This window comes from Neomonachus schauinslandi, chromosome 2, assembly GCF_002201575.2.
Source record: "Neomonachus schauinslandi chromosome 2, ASM220157v2, whole genome shotgun sequence".
NCBI classification, from domain to species: Eukaryota; Metazoa; Chordata; class Mammalia; order Carnivora; family Phocidae; genus Neomonachus; species Neomonachus schauinslandi.
The window spans coordinates 66,242,905-66,264,281 of NC_058404.1; the positions used below are offsets into that span (position 1 = coordinate 66,242,905).

Here is a 21,377-nt window from a genome sequence, read left to right on the forward strand (position 1 = left end):
AGGTAAAATATAATGCAGTATTTGGGAATATGTATGCCAAAAAAAATTGTTCATTATTTATCTGAAATTCTAAATTAACTGGCTGTTCTACATTTTTATGTCCTAAATCTGGCAACTCTAGTAATAGCTGAAATGCTCATTTACTGTACTCTTTTTTTTTTAAAGATTTTATTTATTTATTTAGAGAGAGAGAGCATGTGCTTGAGCTGGGGAAGGGGCAGGGGAAGAGGAAGAGAGACAACCGCAAACTCTGTGCTAAGGATAGAGCCAAATGCAGGGCTCAGTCTCACAACCTTGGGATCATGACCTGAGCCAAAATCAAAAGTTGGATGCTCAACCTACTGAGCCATCCAGGCACCCCTCATTTAGTGCACACTTTTAGTCATTTCTATTCTTCCTCTTTTCAAAGTATATGTCAAGATATTCAACAAATATTTAGTAAGCGAACAGGTGTTAGCACTGAGGAAGGCAGTGAAAATACAAATATATATTTGTATACAAAATACAAATTCTGTATTTGTGTGTGTGTGTGTGTAGAAAGATAGATATAGTTGTAGCTATAGTTTCTTCAATAAGCTGGTCTAAGTTTACCTGATAAACTAATAAAATATAGGCAATGTATACAGTGGAAGAATGGGGGAAAAAGTGTAACAACATATTGGCATTTAATTTATGACAATGTATTGAAATGTTATTTTGTATAACGCCTAGTTCAAGAACTTGTGAATAATACAAAATGAATCATAAATGATCCTTACCATCAGCATATCATAGTCCAAAAGCGGGGGAAACATGTCATGTTTCCAAAAATAAAAGGTAAGGGCGCCTGGGTGGCTCAGTCATTTAAGCATCTGACTTTGGCTCAAGTCATGACTTCTGGGTTCTAGGATCAAGCCCCACAGTGGGCTCCATGCTCAGCGGGGGAGCCTGCTTGTCCCTGTGCCCCTCCCTCTGCTCGTGCTCTCACTTTCTCTTTCTCAAATAAATAAAATCTTTAAAAAATTAAAAAATAAAAGGTAAAATGAGAGGGAGAGTCAGCAAGAGAGAGAGAGAATTAGAATAAATGTGATTCATACAAAAGACTATAGAAGTTTAAAGGGAGAAACAAACTTAGGTCCCAGGTAGGGCCTCTATGTTTCTGAGCCCTAGGGACTGGGGACATTGCGTAGGTTGCCCCTAAGCTGGATGAGTCTTAGAATGCAATTCATTGACAAAAGCATATTTTTTTCAGCTTTACAAATTTAACTCAGATTTACCATTATTGCAATACACAGAAATCATAAAAAGCCCTGAATGCTCAAGGCACTTTTCTGTTACATAAGCTAGTAGGCCCATGTGCGTGAAGAAGCAACTAGGAGATCATGGCCTAGATTTAGCACCTGAACAAATGTCAAGTCTGCTTTTCCTCTTATAGGTATATGGTTATAATCTACTTTATTTAAACTCTGAAACAGTGGTTCACCACACTGGATGTATGTATGAATCACCTGAAGCGCTTTTTAAAAATATTGATGCCCCAGCCCCACCACAGATCAGTTAAATCAGACTCTGAGAAAGAGGCCCAGGTATCACTTGTTTTAATGCTCCTCAGGTGGCTATATACATAAAAACTGCTGCTTCGGAGAGTCCTCTTTTCTCATTTAGTACACCTTAAAAGCCACTTCCAGCCATGTCAAAAATACTCTTTGGGGCCTGAATTACCTGTTAGTCTAGCTTTCCTGACCACCCCCACTAGGCAAATGGCAGATCTTTCTTATGTTCACAAGTTAATATAATACCAAATTTACCCTGACTACATTTAACAAAATGCTTTTGCCTAAAACAACCCCTGTTGACCAAGGGGTTACTTCAGTAAAAGTAAAAGGTCTAGTCTACTTTTTTATGATAATAGAGAAAAATCGATGACTTTCCTGGGATATATGTGATATAGTAGCCCTCCTTCATTCTGACACTATCCCTTAAATTTAAATAAAATATTAATTTCTCATACCATTTTGAAATGCATTTATATGACAAGTTAAAGGAGATTTTAAAATTAAGATTAAAAAATGCTGCTTTTGAATTAGCATTGAATATATCTGTATCTATGTGTTTTTTTTTTCTGTTTCCCAAAAACTCTACATTTAGATTTCAAGAAAAGAGCCAAAAAACATATTGATATCTATCTATGCTATGCTATTATTCTATACACCAAGGGTTAGCAAACTATGGCCCACCGCCTGCTTTTGTACATAAAGTTTTATTGGAACACACCCATAACCATTTGTTCACATACTGTCTACATCTGCTTTTGCCCTACAATAACAAAGCAGAGTGGTGGTAACAGAAATGGTATGGGTCAGAAAGCCTAAAATATTTACTCTCTAGCCCTTTACAGAAGTTTGTCCAAACCTGCTATAGATTTTTTAAAAAAATCTATTACTTAAGATAACCTGAGATAACTAATTCCCTCAGATTGGTCTTTGGCAATCCCTCATAATAAACAAAAGAAGGAAAATGGGTTATTTGTGAAACAAGTTCATTCCTCAGTGTGAAATGATATTTCACTTTCTTTTTTTCTCTCCATCACCCATCCTCTTTTCCCTTTTCCTGTTTGTTTTATTGTGTTGTGTTTTTTGCTTTTTATCCCCTTCTATGATACAATTTCCTATCTTTCTTGGACTATTTAAAAAAGCTATACTTCCTTGGACTTTTAAAATGACTGCCATCTTTCCAGAAATCAAGTGCCGAATTTTCTTTGCTTCCCTTGAGATCTTTTACCAAGTCTGGAAAAGATCATTTAAGGATGATTTAAAGAGTCATTAAAATAAAATTAAACTTCAGATCATGCCTCACATAGCTTCCTATTTAGTCTTTAAACCTGGCAGAATTCCAAAAAGATGGGTCTGTCCAAGGGACCTGGTCCTGAATCAAGTATTTGGTACCAGCCAAAATGCTGGCATATTTTAACATGTTAAATATTTAACTAACTCATTATTTAGGAGGGACCTAGGCAGATGTTACAATCAGTTCAAGGAAGCCAAAGAGCCACATACTTATATGGAGTAAACAATTGTAGAGATGTACTTACAGGTATACATGAATCTGGCTTTTTCCACAAAAGAGGGGAGAGAAATCAGTTGAATCTCTTCCAGTCAGAATTCATTTGCAAGTCCATAGACAAGAATTACTTCTCATTGGTATCAGTTATCTACAATTTACAGAGCAGTAAAATATTTCAAAGGCAGTGAAAGGCTGAAGTTAGATAACCCTGAAAGTCATGTTATAAATAATGAGTAATTTTCCATTAGAGACACCTAATAATTTCTTTGCTCATTCCAAACTTATTTACTGAATTGTAGTACTAGAAATCAGTATGTGGCCTGAACAACATTGAAGTCATACAAAAGGAAAATCTTTAGACATAAACTATATAAGCTACTGTTATTATTTTAATTATGGAGCCAAGAAGAAACCAAATTAATTGAAGAAAAGAAAATATTACTAAACCATTATATATTTTTGCATTAGTATCTACATGGACATATATAAATATAGGTGTATGAATATTAATGCATGTTATCTTCAAAGAAAGGTGTTTCTGTTTTCACTGCTTAGAACAGGTAACTAAATCAAGAAATTAAATAAGAATTTGAGTTAATGTAAAGGCGAACATTATGGCTTTTCTTTTTCCTTAGAAACTAGAAAGCCAGGCATTGTTTTAAAATGTATTTATTAAATAATTCTGCAACTCATTTGTAAAATGATTGTCTTTAAAAATAAGGAGTTTGTAATTCATTTGCATCTGAAAACATACATGAGGACAACCACTTAAGTAATCCTCTTTTACTATTTATTCATAATGTGAAAATTAGGAATTTTACATCTCTATTGACTTTAGAAATTTCACATATTTAAAATTTTTTTTCTTATGTAACTTATTCATAGCTCATATGCTTTTAGTTGTAGCAAAATTAACATGAGAAGATTCAATTTAATGAAAAAGCAACTTTTTACTGTATAAAGATATCTTGAACTTACCTTTGATAAAGTAGCCCATAGGCTTTTTCTAAACAGCAGCCAATACACTATCAAAGGAATATATCTCTACAAGCATTATTATTACTCATATTAATATAACCGCAGATTTTGTTTTATGCATTTACATACACATATGCTTGCATATGGTGAAAATAAAAATGTTAGCTGAATTTCACAGTAAACTTTGCAGTTCAGAGAAAGGCAACATCTCTTTTCCTTATATTCTTCCATGTAATTTGCAGCAGTTTCTCCGTTTTCAAGAAATAGACTATAGTGCATAAAGTTGTATGATAAAATTGTCTTCATTTCTTCTCTACCAAACTACTGAGTGCTTTACCAGTCTCTTTTTAAGAAGTCTGTGTCTTAATACTCCTTGAAAATACATGTGATCGTGGTTTGACCATTGTCACCTTCACTTCACACTTTACAAGTGCCCTTCTTTATTTTTTGTTTGTTTCAAGTTTTTACTTAAATTCTAGTTAGTTAACATATAGTATAAAACTGGTTTCAAGAGGAGAATTTAGTGATTCATCACTTACATATAACACCTGTGCTCATCACAAGTGCCCTCCTTTATCAGCCATACTTCAACCGTCATGCATTTGTCAGTGACTCATTAGTCCAATTTATCAAACCGTTTTTTTCCTTCTGAAATATAAAGCTTCTGAACTGTAACTGTGTTTCCTTTTCGCTCATTGAGACCTCTACCAGGATATCCCAAAATTACCTCAAACTCATCTGATTTAAAAATTAATTTATCGGGGCACCTGAGTGGCTCAGTTGTTAAGCATCTGCCTTCGGCTCAGGTCATGATCCCAGGGTCCTGGGATCGAGCCCTGCATCGGGCTCCCTGCTCCGCGGGAAGCCTGTTTCTCCCTCTCCCACTCCCCCTACTTGTGTTCCTGCTCTCGCTCTCTCTCTGTCAAATAAATAAGTAATTTAAAAAAAATTAATTTATCATTTCCTCTATATTTATTTGCTCATTGTCTCATAGGCCCAATTTCTACGGATGGCATACACAGTCTACACTTAATGTAGTAACCTTCCAGTCCTCGAATTTACAATGCTTATATAGTTTGCCCTCTGTCTTTTCTATTACCTAAGTATCTTTGGTCAAGGTCATGATTAGCTATTGTTAAAACACGAGGTATATCCATGGGGCACCTGGGTGGTGCCCTCGATTAAACATCCAACTCTTGGTTTCATCTCAGGTCATGATCTCAAGGTCATGCATGAAGCGTTGGGCTCCACACTCAGTGCGGAGTCTGCTTAAGACTTTCTCTCCCTCTGCCCCTCCCCCCCTCCTATCTCTCTCTCTCTCGCAAATAAGTAAATAAAACTTAAAAAAAAACCATGATATATATCCATAAGAAAATGCACGACTAAATAGATACTTGTTTCTTATCTTGTGCGACTAAGTATATGTGAATTAAAAGAAAATGTCAGGGGAGCCTGGGTGGCTCAGTCGGTTAAGCGTCTGCCTTCAGCTCAGGTCATGATCCCAGGGTCCTGGGATCGAGCCCCACATCGGGCTCCTTGCTCCGCGGGAAGCCTGCTTCTCCTTCTCCCACTCCCCCTACTTGTGTTCCCTCTCTCACTGTGTCTCTCTCTGTCAAATAAATAAATAAAATCTTAAAAAAAAATGTCAAATACTGTCATATTTCTATGATAATATATAACATTGAGGAATTGAGCAGTTAAAATGTATAATATTCCAGATAACCAAACTGTCCAAAGGACCCAGGGCTCATGGATAAACCTCAGGAAGAAATTAACTCAACCTCAAACTTCTACTATAGATAAATTTAGCATTAAACTTAATGCTTAAGAAAAAGTACTATAGTCCTATAAGAGTACTTTTCTGGGTTTGTTCCAGACCAAAGTACTATGCTCAATGTCTGTTTGATCTACATTTCCCATGTGGAAATATTACAGTTTTTCTCTGTGGTTTATCAAGCTTGCCTGGTAATTGTATCACAATTTGATTTACATTTTTTGAAGTTGTGAGCATACAAAATCATGATGTTTAGATAGGCTTGGTAAGTCATTCATGTCATTATTAGGTGGTGCCCCTAATGATTGTTGTGGAAAATAAAAATCCTACCAACCAAAAGACCTCTCTGTCCCAATATAGAAGACAAAAAAAATGATTTATTATTGTGTATGCATATCAGATTTCATGCATGCAGGCAGCCCTCAGAAGATTAAGTTCTTGACAGAATTTCACACACATTTGTACAATAACAGAAGAAAAACAATTAAAGCTTCTCTATCTTCTCGGAGCTCCTGGGTGGCTCATCGGTTAATCCCAGGGTCCTGGGATTAAGTCTCATATCGGGCTCCCTGCTCAGTGGGAAGCCTGCTTCTCCCTCTCCCTCTGCTGTTCCCCCTGCTTGTGCTCTCTCTCTCTCTGTCAAATAAAAAAAAAAGAAAAAGCTTCTCTATCTTCTCAATAGACAAATATACACAAACTTGTGAGTTCTGTATACCTCACAGGAAACTTCTGAGTTAATTTCTGAGTGATGGGTTTACAATCCTAGGGTTAGAAATCCTCAACTTTTCATGTAATGTCAAATGTCAAGCCTATTATTGGGCTTATTATGCTTTCAATGATATGGTATAGTAATTGTTCTTACTTCATAGGGTCATTATAAGATTAAATGAGTTATCTTTAAGTTCTTAGAACAGTGCCAGCACACAATTGCTGTGTAAATATTGGATTTGAAATCATTATATGACTATGGCTTCATAGATATGAATAGCATATCTTTTATAACATCAATACAAACAATAAAATTTTCATTGACAACCACATATTTGAGTGATGTGATAAAACTGTGGGGAAAGATTATTTAGGTTTCAAAAGTACTAAGAGACCTATTCTCAATGGAGTTACATGAGTCTTAGTTTTGATTATATTTGGTGCAGGGATAGATTTACTTTTTTGTAGTCTGGTTAATTTTAAATGATTTGGTCAAATTCTTTAATTCTTGGTAAAATAGGTGATGGGTGTTCAGGAAGGCACTTGGGATGAGCACCGGGCATTGCATGGAAGTATTGAATCACTATGTTGTACACCTGAAATTAATATTACACTGTATGTTAACTAACTGGAATTTAAATAGAAACTTAAAATTCCCTGCCTCTAGGAGAAAATCATGGCCCTTAAAATGTACTAAGTTGTTTGGGTGCCTCAGTGGTTCAGTTAGTTGGGCGACCAACTCTAGATTTAGGATCAGGTCTTGATCTCAGGGTTGTGAGTTTGAGCATGGATATAGCTAGAGAGTATAATGCTTAGAGAAATAAGTCAGAGAAAGACAAATACCATGTGATTTCATTCATATGTGGAATTTAAGAAACAAAACAAGTGAGCAAAGGAAAAAGAGAGAGAAACTGAGAAACAGACTCTTAACTATAGAGAACAAACTTATGGTTACCAGAGGGGAAGTGGGTGGGGGGATGGAGGGATAGGTGATGGAGATTAAGGAGTGCACTTTTCCTGATGGGCACTGGATGGAAGTATTGAGTCACTGTATTGTAAACTTGAAATTAATATTGTATGTTACCTATAATGTAATTAAAATAAAATAAAACAAAATAGAAAAAAAAATCAATTCTAAAGGGAAAGATATATTAAAAAGGAGATTCTAGGGGTGCCTGGGTGGCTCAGTGGGGAGTGTGCTTGGGATTCTCTCTCTCTACCTCTGCCCCCTCCCCTTCTCTCTCTCTAAAATAAATAAATAAATCTTAAGAAAAGGAGATTTTAGATTTAAAAAAAGAATTTTACTCCATTTATTTGCTAAAATTTTTCTTTAAGGTCACCGATTACCTACAGTTTAAGGAATTCAGTGCACATGTTTTATTGTTTATCTTACTTTCATTCTGAAACATTTGACATTTCATCATACCCTCTTCCTTGAAAAGTTCTTCTCCCTTTAGCTTCCTCTTCAGTACTTTCTTATTCTCCTGCAACTTCTCAGATAGTCCTTTCTCTTTTTCCTGTATGAGTTCTTTTTTCTCTATTTGCCTAGAGTTTATTGTTATGTTTATCTTTCATTTTTACAAATAATCCTCAACAAATTTACTGAATCCCATATATAAGTTGATTTAAAACTCAGTTCTGAAGATGAGAAAAGTAGAGAATAAAGGACAAAAGGGATATTGTTTGTATATAAAAATCATTCTGCTCCTTTCTAGCTCTGTAACTTTGAACAAGTTATTTAATTTCTCAATGCCTTAATTCCTCATCTATAAAATGGTGATAATTGCATTGTTTTTCTTTTGGGAATGTTGTGAGGGTTAACTGATTTAATACGTATAAAGTTCCTGACACATAGGATACTTGCATTACATGTGATTTATTGTTAATAGCAGATGTTCCTATTTATTACTAAAAATCCGTGACAGAAATTTTATTAAATCTATAAATTCCACAAGGTTTTACGTAATTGTATAACTACTTCTTGTACATTTCCATAGACTGTAAATGCCTTAACTGCAAAGCTTTTCTTTTTATTTTCTTTGGATTGCTGGCAACCACTTGAACTTACAAGGAAATTTACAAGTTGGGAAATGAAAGTATTAATAGAGATCATTATGATGATCACATTACTCAATTAGATCAAAATTAGAGTGTAACAACTCAAACTATATCATCTTCCCTCAAATTTTAAGTATTAGTAAACAAGTTCTCAGCATTTAAACCTCAGTTCCCATTGCCTCTCACAAGCATTCTGATCTCCACTTTGCTTGTGGCCCCAGGTCAGCATCGCCAAACTCCACCCTACCAACTACTAGTCAGATGAGAGGAGATAAAGACCCAAAGTCAAATACAGAAATCCCCAGATGGGGCTATTGGAGTAGTCTATGACGCTTTTTCCCATTCTTTTATTGCACACTCCTCTCGCTTCCTGATGCACACACATGTGCGCATACAAATACACCCACAATCACAGGCACACACATGCTTGAAGGTTTCCTTTTGTGCCACTTTCATGGACACCCAAATTGCTACCTCTTCCTATAGATTTGATTACTTCTCTCTTTTGTCAGTGATTTCCTTGCTATTATGAAAACGTTCTCAGTATTATTTTTTTTACTGAGAACGGAATAATGCAAAATTGGCTTAATCTGCATCACAAAGTTTACGTTTTGTTGTAAAAAAGAATTTCTTGACAGAATTGCTAAACACTAAAATTGCTGAACAACAGTAGTTATTTCATGGTCTTTGAAAAATAAGACAGTCTCTCATCTCTCTAGAAGAGACTGTTTTCCATCTTGTCTTGAAAAAGCATGAGACTTCAAATACTGTTTTTCAACTCCATGCTTCTCAGACATATATTTAATAATCTTTAGAATTCTTTTTAAATTGTAGATTCTGTTAAAATCTAATTGTCAAAATTGACAATTATAAAGTTAGTATTTTCTCTAAAAATATGTTCTAAAAATTCTTGGCTAATATAATACTTACTTTTTCATTTACAGATTACATTAGGCACTGTATTTTCTATACTGTATTTTATATCACATTTGCTATCAGTGGTATGTACTACTTTTCAATGTACCATTTAAAGACATTATCATGGGGGCCAGTATAAGAAAAATCCTTTGTAAGATAATTATGTGAAGATTTTAGAGCAATTGTAGTTATTTTTGAAGACATTAAGCTAAGCAATTATTTTCACTAACTCTGATGTTGCCAGTATTTTCCTGGTTATTTTATGGGAATACTGAAAAATCTGTGATGCATTGTTAGTTCAATGAGCTTATACTTCATTTTGGAGATAAAATTTGCAAAGTTAAAACTTCAAGATACAAAATGCAAACATATATCGTGTTATACACTGAGTGCTCTAAAAGGAGAGATAAATGAATATCAGAAAAATAAAGACTTTTGTAAGAATACAAATATGAACTTAGTATTATTAAGAATAGAATTTTTTAAAATGCAAACACACACACACACAAATAGAAACGTCTTCAAAACAAATTCAAATGTAAAAAGCATACTTCCAGTTAAAAATATGCTATCCTATTTTGAAACCAGATATATGAGTTCAAATGCAAAATCCAACATAATCTAACCCTTTGCCTTGGGCAAGTCATTTCATCTCCCTGTGCTTCAAAACCTGTGAACTCTCTATATAGGAATGTATAGTGAGGATTAAAACTAAGATAATGTATTTAAACAATTGGAGCTGTCATGTTTTTCTATGCTCTTCATAGAATCAATTACTTTGGCATAGAGAAAACACACATTAAATATCTTGTTGTTAGATTTGATACAAATGAAAATTTTCTATCCTCTCATGAAAATAGCCCATTATTTTAACTTTGTATGAATTGTAAAGTATGCAAGTAGGAACATAAAAATTATGTACCAAATATGTTATCTATAAGAGGTATCAGCTTCTTAACATTAATACAATAGGTGATTCCTTTTCAATAATATTGCTTTGAAAATAACTTCGTTCTTTTGTTACAGGAAATAACTGCAAGGCCACTGAATACAGCAAGATGAAAAGTATGCTTTTAGACTTACAAAATCAAAAATATATTACACAAGAAAATGAAAACCCTAATGGTGATGACATATCTTGGAAGAAGTTGTTGGTGGATCAAATGTTTAAATATTTTGATGCCGACAGTAACGGACTTGTAGATATTAATGAACTAACTCAGGTATGATTCATGATTAAATTAACAAGTTTGTTTAAATATAGCATGTACAATATCTTTACATCTGTGTGAATTTATTCTGTATTAATAAAATATATATCTAATCTGTATTATTTGAGAGTGTGGACAAAACATATTTTTAGGGGTAAAATTTGATTACTGTTAAATAACAAAGATTCAGCTGAGTAAATTTTAAAGATTTAATTGACTTTATTCAACAATACTTGAATTGGGCAGCATCCCATCTGGCAAATAGAGGGGTGCTTGGACAGTTGTACAAAATGGAAAGTTTTTGTAGAGGGAGAGTGGGGCAAGAAAATTAAGAGCAAAAGAGAAAGATTGTTCCAGGCAAGGCCACTTTCCCTTAAGCGGAAAGGCATGGGCTATTATCATGTAGATTACCTCATCTTCTTTTGGGGGATCTAAAGGGCCCAAGTGGCAGACTCATTGGTGGTGATTGAAAAATTCCTGACTGACCTATCAAGACTACATTTCTGGGGGAGGTTGAACTACAATTAGAATATGTATTAAGCCCCAGTTTGGGGATGTGGCCTAAGTGATGCCATTTTAGGACTATTTTTTTTTGTTTGGTTTTTGGTTTTTGGTTTTTGGTGTTGTTTTCTTTTAACACTATTCTATCAGCAATATTAATTTCAAGTAACATTGATATGATATTTTGTAGTTTAAAAAGCAGTAACTACTTTTGATAGGTTTCTATACCTTAAATACCTAAAGGAAACACCAGTTCTTTATCTTACAAAATTTATAAGGTATCTTCAGATATACTGGGGTGCTTTTGTAATGTTTGATTTTCTACGTATATTAGTTTTTATTAACATATCTACACCATTGTAACCATTGGTTGGGTACAAAACAAGATCTGACCGAATCCAGTTATTATCATAATAGCTCCATCTAAATCCAAATGGAAAAACTGTTCCTCATTAGAAAATGGCAGTGACAGCACTTTAACTATACCTGTTTGAAGTTTCTGCCACGTCAAGTTTGTATCCATTTCCTAGGACAGCCATAACAAAATAACGCAAGGTGGGTTTCTAAATCAACCTCCCTCTCCCTTCCGGAGGCTCAACGTCTAAAATTAAGAAGTTGGCTAAGCCATGCTCTCTCTGAAATATCTGGAGGAGGATCTTTGCTTGTCTCTTTCAGTTTCTGGTAGTGCTAGGCATCCTTGGCATTCCTTGGCTTGTAGATAACATCATTCTGCCTTTGTAGTGACAGCATCCTCTGGGTGCCTGTCTTTGCAACACCTTGCCTTTTCTTAAAAGGACACCAGTCATATTGGATTAAGGAGCCACGCTACTCCAGTATGACCTCATTTTAAGTTATCTAATTACATCTTCAACATCCCTGTTTCAAAAAAAAAAAAGTAACATTCTGAGGCACTCGGGATTAAGACTTCAAAATATCTTTTAAGAAGATACAACTCAACCCATAATAAAGTTCATCTGCTACAAAATTTAGTTTTGTTTTCTCTGTTTCCCTTGATTTGGATTTGTATGTCTGAAAAGTACCCTTCCAATTCATTTGAAAGTTATCTTCAGAAACCCATTTATATCTTTGCTATCCATGAGGTACATGCAAGGAAAGTTCTGGGACGTTTACTGACTTCCTTCTGAATACATCCCATACCACATAAGTCATTTCCACCTTCAGCAGTGTATGGTGAAAATGTCAGTACCTCATCTGTCAGTAATCAACTATGAAAAAAAAAAAAAGAAGGAAAATAACAACAGGAGGTTATAACAAACACTCTAAAAGATAGAATAAATACCTAGATATGTATAGCACAAATATTGTTTTTGCCTTGTGTATTTTTAGGTTACAGGTACTCTTCAAGAACTTTTTGCCAAATATTATAACCAGTAATACATATGATTTTATTAAAAAACTTAGAAACATATAATATCATAATTTAATATGGAATTTTAAAATAACTTAGGAGGGTAAAAGGGGAAAGGATCTTAGTGGTGTCTCTTAATAATTTACAAGCTATTATTAGCAGAAATGTGATATGTAACTCCAAGATACTGCCAGGGACAAGTAAAAATTAAAGAATATAATTTGGCTTTAAGGTTCTACAATTGCAGCATGAAAGCTGGCCGCACATATTCTATTTTTATTCCACATAATGAATATATATTCTAGAGTTTTTCTTGCAGATTTTCAAGTAAATTAGAACCTAAAGGCCTTTCTAGTTGAGAGTGAAAATGCATAAAAAATGTAATAGATAAAATGAGTAGGATCTTTAGTTTCACGGCTAACAATTTGTCACAGCAAGAAAATATTTGCTAAAATGAACTGACCAGTTATACAAATAAATCTTGTTCAATCCATCTCTTCACCACTCTAGCTTACCATAAACATCTGTAACTGCACATTTAGTCTTTCAGTCTGAGGCTCGTTTTTGTATGTTAAAAATACCCAATTATAAGATATAAATTTATAGCAAAGTGAAATTTTGGACTTTCAAAAGAATTATGTTTTATGAAGTTGATAAAATTGATGGTAGCACACTGGTAGATTTGCCATTGGCAATGGAGGATCTGGAAGAGTTAAAACAGGTTATAACAGAAGAAAGGAAATCAACAAAGATTAAGATGGCATATGCATGATCAAAAGAGACTGTTTCAGATGGAAAGGAGTGAGTGGTTCTAAATTGATGAAGTCCTATAATATTTTTTTCAAAATAATCTTTTCGATGATCCAAGTGTAGTAGATAAGAACTTTGATTATAGAACCTGTTCAAATCATATCCTTACTACTTACTACTTGTGAACCTTTGGCAAGTTACTGAAATTTTCCGTGACTCAGTTTTCCTTTCTATATATTGGCAATAATAATAGTACTTATTACATAAATTTGATATAATATTTATATTATTTACAATATGTACGCTTCCTAGGAACATGATTAGCACATAGTAAATACAGTGTGTTAGCTATAATTATATTTTCAAAGCTAATAGCAATATGCTCCAAACTGGGTTATCATATTCCAATGTATAATTCATAAAATAATAGCTCATTGCAAAAGCCTCAAAAAACAAAAAAAAATACTTTTTCATAGCACGATCACAAACCTGATGTCTCCCCCAAGTGTTACATATATGACTAGTGTAGTCAGGCACTCAGCTACATAGTAACACATTTGTGGTTTTAAGAACATATATTTTTCCTAAAACAGACCTGAATGTGTGATGCCTGAAGGAAAGATTTCAGGATGAAGTGACCTAAGGTATGAGTATGTTCTTCCTGGCCAGTCTGGGAGGTAGGAAAAGGTCACTAGAAGTGTGACCATTAATGATCATTTGTTGTTAAAAAAAAAAAAAAAAAAGGAGCTCAGAAATGCTCTGGGTGGTTTATTCATATGTATATTGAAATCGCTGGGAATATTAAGAGTTAAGGTAAGCAGAAAGATTGTGAATCACCAGCTAAATTTATTTGTGAATTATGGGGAGCGAATGGGAGAGAATTATGTAGCTGAATGGCCTGAGATTCAAAGAAGTAGGTCTTTTCTATCTGTCTCTGTCTCTGTCTCTCTCTCCATCCATCCATTCATCCATCCATCTGTTATCTTTTTATCTATCTAATGAAGACTGGTTTGGGAAACAGAAATAATACAGAAGTGCCAGTAGGGAGCCGTTTAGTTACTGACCATCTCCCTTGCTGAGGTAGAATGGATATGAGAGAAAAATTGGCCTCCAGTTGTTAAAATTATTAGACAAATGGTTTTCCTAAGGGGCAGCCAGAATTTCTTAAAGTTAATGTGGTAAAGAACATGTTTTTATATGTTCTTTATATAAAAGAACATATAAAAACAGAAAAGGAGTGTTTTCTGATCAGAGAGCAGGTCACTATGTTGGGTTTGAGTTGGAAAGGAATGGAGATTGAGTCAGAGAAGGAAATGTACACAGCAATATGGGGAAACTTGGATTTCTTAGGGTCACAGAGGTAAACCAGGATATGAAACACAAAGGAATTTGTCCAGATTGTCCCTTAGAAGGGAATGACAACTGTGTCTTGCACTGTGGTCTGAAATGTTGGATCTTTAGGGTAAGATGAGGGGACACATAGGCAGACTTCACCTGGTGGAATGGCACCCTTGAATTTGTTAGCAGTGTTAAAAGATAAGCTGAAGCATATTAAAATTTTAAGAATTTATTTGAGCAAAAATCAATTTGAATTGGGCTGTGCCAAACCAGAAGTGGTTAAGAAGCATTCCACTGAGGGGAGCTAGGGGAAAACTTTTATAAAGAAAAGGAGAAAGCAAAGTAAGGAAATGGTTGATTGGCTATAGCTTAAAGCATACTTGGCTATTTGTGATTGGCTGTCAGTTTTGAAAAGTTGAGGCATTTACAGGCTTAGACTCTGGGTTGTTTACATAGGCACCAGGGCGTTAGAACCAACTGAGTCTAATGGCTTCCTTGTTTAACTTAACAGCAGTAAACATAGGGTTCTTAAAGTGAAATAGTGCTAACAGCTTGGAAAATCTACTCCTTCGGCCTCTCCCTATTTCATAAAATAACCACCCGTAGAATTTAAGTAAGCAAAATCATTCCCTTGTGATTCTCAGTTTAAATAAGCAGCTGTATTGAGTATATTGATTTAGCTCTTTCTTCATTTAGATTCTGTCATCTTAATAAGCTGATTCACATTAGCCATGCATATTAGAATGAAATATTTCCCTAATGTGCACACATGCCAACTCTTTATTAAAATAATAAAAAGAGCTACTTGTTCACAGGATTTAGATTATGTTATACATATTTGACTTAAAAAGCTATTTGCTCAATGACTACCGTATGTGAATACATTTACAAAATTAAATAAAAAGCAAGAATAAATAAGACCAGATATTTTTAAGCTATCAGGATGGGCATGGCAATGATGTTTTTGCAACCTTTGTACATACAATTTTCTTTAAAAATGATTACAGCTGTTACATAAGGAATGGACAATTAATCTTTATTTTGAGTTGATAAAGCCTATTACAATTTTAAAGATTTTTTTAAAAGGTTCTGGTGTCTAGTCAACATATTTATTTACTATAAGATTGGTAAGACTTGTTTTGTCTAATAGATACAAAGCATTTTAGTGAGAACAAACTAAATACAAATAAACAAGCACTTGTCTGGATAGAGAAGGGAGATAAGTGAGAACTTCCAGGGAATGCCATGGTAATTAATCCTATTTAATATTTTAAAGCCCCATAAACCTTCTGGTAGACGAAATATGGCAGCAGAAAACCAGGTGTTTGACTTAGAAGGGCAGTGGCAATGCCAGTAGGTAGATCTTCCCAGCGCTGGCAATTACCTTTCAAGTGCTAAAGATTTCAGGGGGGTAATAACAGCAACAGTGAGCACTTACCAGAGAAAGGTAAGGTCTGTAATTGTTGGTTTAGTTGCAGCTTGAGGCTACAATTAAGAAACAGTACTTTCAATTCTATCTGGAAACATTAGTAATGAGTTTCAAATATTCTTTTTTTTATGCTATTCATAATATGCACAAGACAATTGGAAAATTAAAATTTTGTTTTTAAAACATTTAAACTATCATTTATAGCATCTTTCCTTTGGAATGTTAAAGTACATTTAAAACTTGGGCATTCATATTCAGAAAATCCGTGTGAGCCATATAGAATGCCTTAAAAATAAAACATTTTTCTTCTTATTAATGTTATCTCTTCAACAGGTCTTTCAAGAGAATTAATGTTGGCCCTATTGATTTTTTAAATGTTACAAAACTAAAAAAGAACTTAAAAGATTAAAAGATGTAATTAATTTTAATGTAATCCTTTTCTTCTAATACAGCTATTTCAGGATAGCATCAGTTATATATGATTAACAATTATAATTTGTAATGTTAATTATTTACTCTCTGCCCTTTCACCTTGTTTATTTTTTAGAACACTGTTGACAATCTGTAATTATCTTGTTTATTTAATTATTTGATTACCTGTTCTCACTTGTCCTCTTTAGAAAATTAACTCCATGAGGACAAAGATTATGTCATTCTTATTTACTACCGTATCTCCAACCCCTACCTAGCACAGTTCTTGGCACATGTTGGTTGTTAAAAAGGGAAAGACAAAAGGAGGGAGGAAGGGAGAGGGGAGAAGCAGAAAGCTAGTGTACAAGGAGATGTTCAGAGAACCAACTAGTAGAGAAGCCAACCCTTCTGTATCGAGTATGTAGGAGAGGCTTAAAGATAACGCCGGAAGAATATGTATTTCTAACAAAGTATATTTATTTCCTGACCCCTTAAGCTTTGATGCAGTCTACACATTTGTCAAGTAAAGAGTGAATATATCCTTTTCTCCTCAACTTCACAAATGTGATGTACTTTCTTTAAAACAGAGGACCACTGAGCTCTGATCTACTGAGATCACTGTTATTGTGACATGGTCATGATTAGTTTGAGGAAGAATAGCTGGCAAAGGGTGAGGAAGAGCTCATCCTCTGATGTGCTCTTGAACAAATGATTGGTGTGTTTTCTAGGAGTTTACAGTTGCTGTTTTTCTGTCTCCACCAAGGAGAATAAAGAAAAAGACACAGAACTGGAAGATTCTACTCCATTGTCCTCGCTCACCCTCATCACCATGACCTGACTTGAGACAATCAAAATTGATCCTATGTATTTTACCTCTTTTATGAGAGTCAGTATAATAGTCTTTGATTTCTAAGTCATGATATATGACCAGAAAACTAATATTCACACATCTCCACAGCAGGGAGACAATCCTCTTCACCCACCTCTGGCGTTTTCTTTTTTTCTTTCCAGTTTTATTTATCCTCAAATAACTTATTGTCTGACATGCTATATATTTTACTTATATATTTATTTTTTCCCCCTTTACTAGCATGTAAGTTACACATGGGAGGGATTTTTGTCTGTCTTGTTTTCAGAGTCTAGGAGTCTGACACATAGTAGATAGTCAAAAATGATTTGTTGAATAGATATCTAAATAAACAAATGAAGGAGAATAATGGAGAATAGTTTACTTTGGGAGGGACAGGGTTTTTTTTTTCTTTTTTGGTTTTATTTTTGTTTTTTTGTTTCGGGACAAAAAAGAATATAATATCAAAACACTGAATCATCCCTGAGTTATTACAATTCCTCATACAACCTTGACAGTTCTATTACTTTGAAATTAAATATGTATCCCCTCTGGGATGCTGTATATACCTGAGCTCCCTGGATGACAGACATTCTACTAATACTTCTATTTTGTCACACTGACACTAATCTCTGTGGAGCCCAAGATTCATGTAACCTGATTTTTGATCATTAAAGAAAGTGAGACTCTTTAATTGTCTTTTAGCCTTAGAGAGTTCACCAAACACTGATAAATTTGGGAAACATACTCAATATTTTACAGTAGATAACACACACAAAAAAATTATGAGTGGTCTCCTTGACTAAAGCTTCATTGTAGGATACTTAGATAACAATATATTCACTGAGTCTGGCTCTGTCATGACCACTAGTCCAGAAATAACATGTGTTTTGAGGAGCCTAGACTGGGAAGTTTTTGGAACCAGTGCCAGACATAAATAAAAGACATGCTGGCAACTATGAAAGCCCTACAAGTTTGCATCCTCTGTGTCAAAGAATGCTTAATGTATTACTGTGTACTTGGGAAGGAAACCTGCTTATTTTCTATCATACTTTCTTGCAGACAATCAGACACTCATTACTTTAAGGTTATCAAAACTGTAGATATCTAAAGCAATTTCTCCATGCTGGTTGAAAGGTCATAGGAAAGTATCGCCCTCATTTGGAATACCCTGGACTATACACAGATCCATCAGGAAACCTAAAAGAGAGAAGTTACTAGGAAATATGTTTTAAGTAGGCTGCTTTTGACCAAAAAATGGAGAAAACATGTATTTGAAATATTGATGATATGAGAAAAGTTACCTCTCTCCTGTACATGGGCATGGTCCAATATAGGTGCACAGAGTTGGGTTTTTTTGTTTTTTGTTTTTTGTTTTAGAAAGCATTTAGCCAGGACCATTTGCTTCTCTCGTGCACACTCATTAAAGCAGCACGTCCAGCTTAGGTTGTATAATCATGATCAAATCAAGATCAAGATCAAAATCAAATCAAGATCAAGCTGGTCTTATGCCAACATTCAGAAAAAAAAAAGGTAGAAGTTCATTCTCTTTGTCTAATACATGACTTAATTTGAGTAAACTATTAAAATAGAAAATATGAGACAGAAAATGATGAAGATTTTCTCCAGGTTTTTCCATCTCCTTTTCTTTATGAACATGTATGAGAATAAACACCACTAAAAAATATTATTAAAATACTTGACCAAACCCTGGTGACACTGCATCCTTAAAATTACTACAATGCTGGGCGCCTGGGTGGCTCAGTTGGTTAAGCGACTGCCTTCGGCTCAGGTCATGATCCTGGAGTCCCAGGATCGAGTCCCCATCGGGCTCCTTGCTCAGCAGGGAGTCTGCTTCTCCCTCTGACCCTCCCTACTCTCATGCTCTCTCTGTCTCATTCTCTCTCAAATAAATAAATAAAATCTTAAAAAAAAATTACTACAATGCTTGCATTGTAGATCTTTAAGAAGAGCATAGTGAAGTAAGATGAAATACGCTCTCCGCCTAACCCCCGGGAAAAAGTAATTTTCCATGATCTAACAAATAACAGATGGAGAATGACTGAGAGCTCTGTTGCTTTCTAAATAGAAAAGCAGTATTAGTTTTCTCATTAGGCTTATAGGAGAGATGGCTTCAGCCATTAGGTAGTTTCGTTAATCCTTCCAGCTGGACTGTGCAAGAGTGTAGGGCTTAATACTCCCTCTCAACAATATCTATTTATATGGATCAATTAAAGCAGATGAATGTTTTGCCTCGTTTCCCCCCTAAGGCAGCGAATATCAGCTTAAACAATGAAATGCGAATACATTACGCAAGAGTAGATAACCCAATATCGTGTGGCAATTCTGTTTGGCAGTGCTCAGATGGCTGGAGGCTGGAGCAGGCTGGGGCTCTAGTGACCCTTGTGCTAAACTCCGTCCTCAGAGCTGCCTCTACAGCTCATCCACACTCAGGTGTAACTGAACTTTTAATATGGAAGTGTTCCCCAAAGGATTCTAAAAAAATAGTTTGATAGCATCTGAGAATATTTAGAAGTTAGTATCACTAATCCGCCGTTGATCTAACAAAGAAAGTCTGAAGCATACTGCTTTATCAAAAATAGTAATACACCGTGAATACACAGCAGTGCTTGTGCAAGCTGGTGTGGAAATCAGCGGTGAATTGTTTGAATAAGAAGCACATCACATTTTTAAAAAAATCATTATTTTTGACTTTAAATGATTACTTTTGAGTGCACATTATATGTTGCCTTGCATCTAACTCTATGTGAGTGTATGTGTGCCTGTTTATGTGTATATATGCGCCTGCGTGTGTGCGTGTGTATAATCTTCACGACAGCCATTTGAGATAAATGTTACTATCTTCAATTTCTAATTGAGGAAAGGTTAAATGATTTGCCAGAAATTATAGAACTGGTAAGTGGCATTGGCAGAAACGGAACCCAGAGCTGGCTGACTTCAAGAGCCTGCATTTTCTCATTACATGGCACCGCCTTTTAAAAAAACACACACTCTAATGCGCAGCTGGACTGCCTCTATATGCGGGAGAATAGGAAAAGCTATGGACACAGCTATGCAGCCCCCCAAATGGATAGGAATGTTTGAAAAATCTTGGGGAGCTCTTTTATTTGAGAGGCCATAGTCAAAGCAGTAGAGTATAAAAAAGCTACAGCCTCAGTCCATAGGACACAGAGTAGAAAAGCAGTTTGATGATTTTTCTCACCCTCACTTGGATAGATTTTCACCATCAATCGGTGCATTAATCCTCTCTGGCTCCTGGAAACAGTCATTTGCTTAATAGCTCTTTTGTGACGGAGAGAGTTAATGCACAATCCCAAATGGCTTAACTTCCAGCTGAGGAGGAGTTTAGGCAAAGAAGGAAAAAAAAAAATCTAACTTCATTTTTCACAAATATTTTGAAGATGAAACTTAGAACAAACGATCTCACTATTTTTGTTGAGAAAGAGCCCTGTTTTATTTTGACAGAGGTCACTGAGACGTAGGAGGCAATTTTCATGTGGAGATATTTCCTTGAGTCAGTATAAATGGAGCAAAGAAAATGAGTGAAATACAAAATGTCCTTGTAAATTTCAGATTTTTCTGGGTCCTACTGTGAAAATTTTGTGTTAGAAAGTTTGGACTGAATTCTAAGTATCTATCTGAACTTTTTAACTTTATATCTTTGGAACAGTTAAAAATAATTGTCCAGTAACCGAAAAATCTGTATTTTTCATAGGTTCTGTTCTTTGCCCTACTGCAGACTCAAAATGATTTATTAAATGATTATTATGTATAATTAATTGTGCTATAGAAATGTTTAGATGATTATAATTGTATGGCTTAATTTTCTTGTCAGGTGATAAAACAGGAAGAACTTGGCAAGGATCTTTCTGATTGTACTTTGTATGACCTACTGAAATACGATGATTTTGACTCTGACAAGCACCTGGCTCTTGAAGAACTTTATAGAACATTCCGTGAGTATAATATGCATTCTCTAATTCTTCTTTGTTCTTTTCCTGTTTCTTTACACAATACTGTGT

At 34.7% G+C, this 21,377-nt stretch overlaps 1 protein-coding gene across 3 annotated transcripts in view; it reads left to right on the top strand.

Moving 5' to 3' along the window:
• The window catches only part of FSTL5 (follistatin like 5), a 673,395-nt gene that overhangs the window by 312,807 nt on the left and 339,211 nt on the right, over window positions 1–21,377 (top strand). For all 3 annotated transcript variants that reach the window (XM_021698885.1, XM_021698886.1, XM_021698887.1), the window contains exons 4-5: window positions 10,505–10,701; window positions 21,191–21,311. In XM_021698885.1, the coding sequence (XP_021554560.1) occupies window positions 10,505–10,701; window positions 21,191–21,311 (318 nt within the window). The remainder of the gene's footprint in view (window positions 1–10,504; window positions 10,702–21,190; window positions 21,312–21,377) is intronic.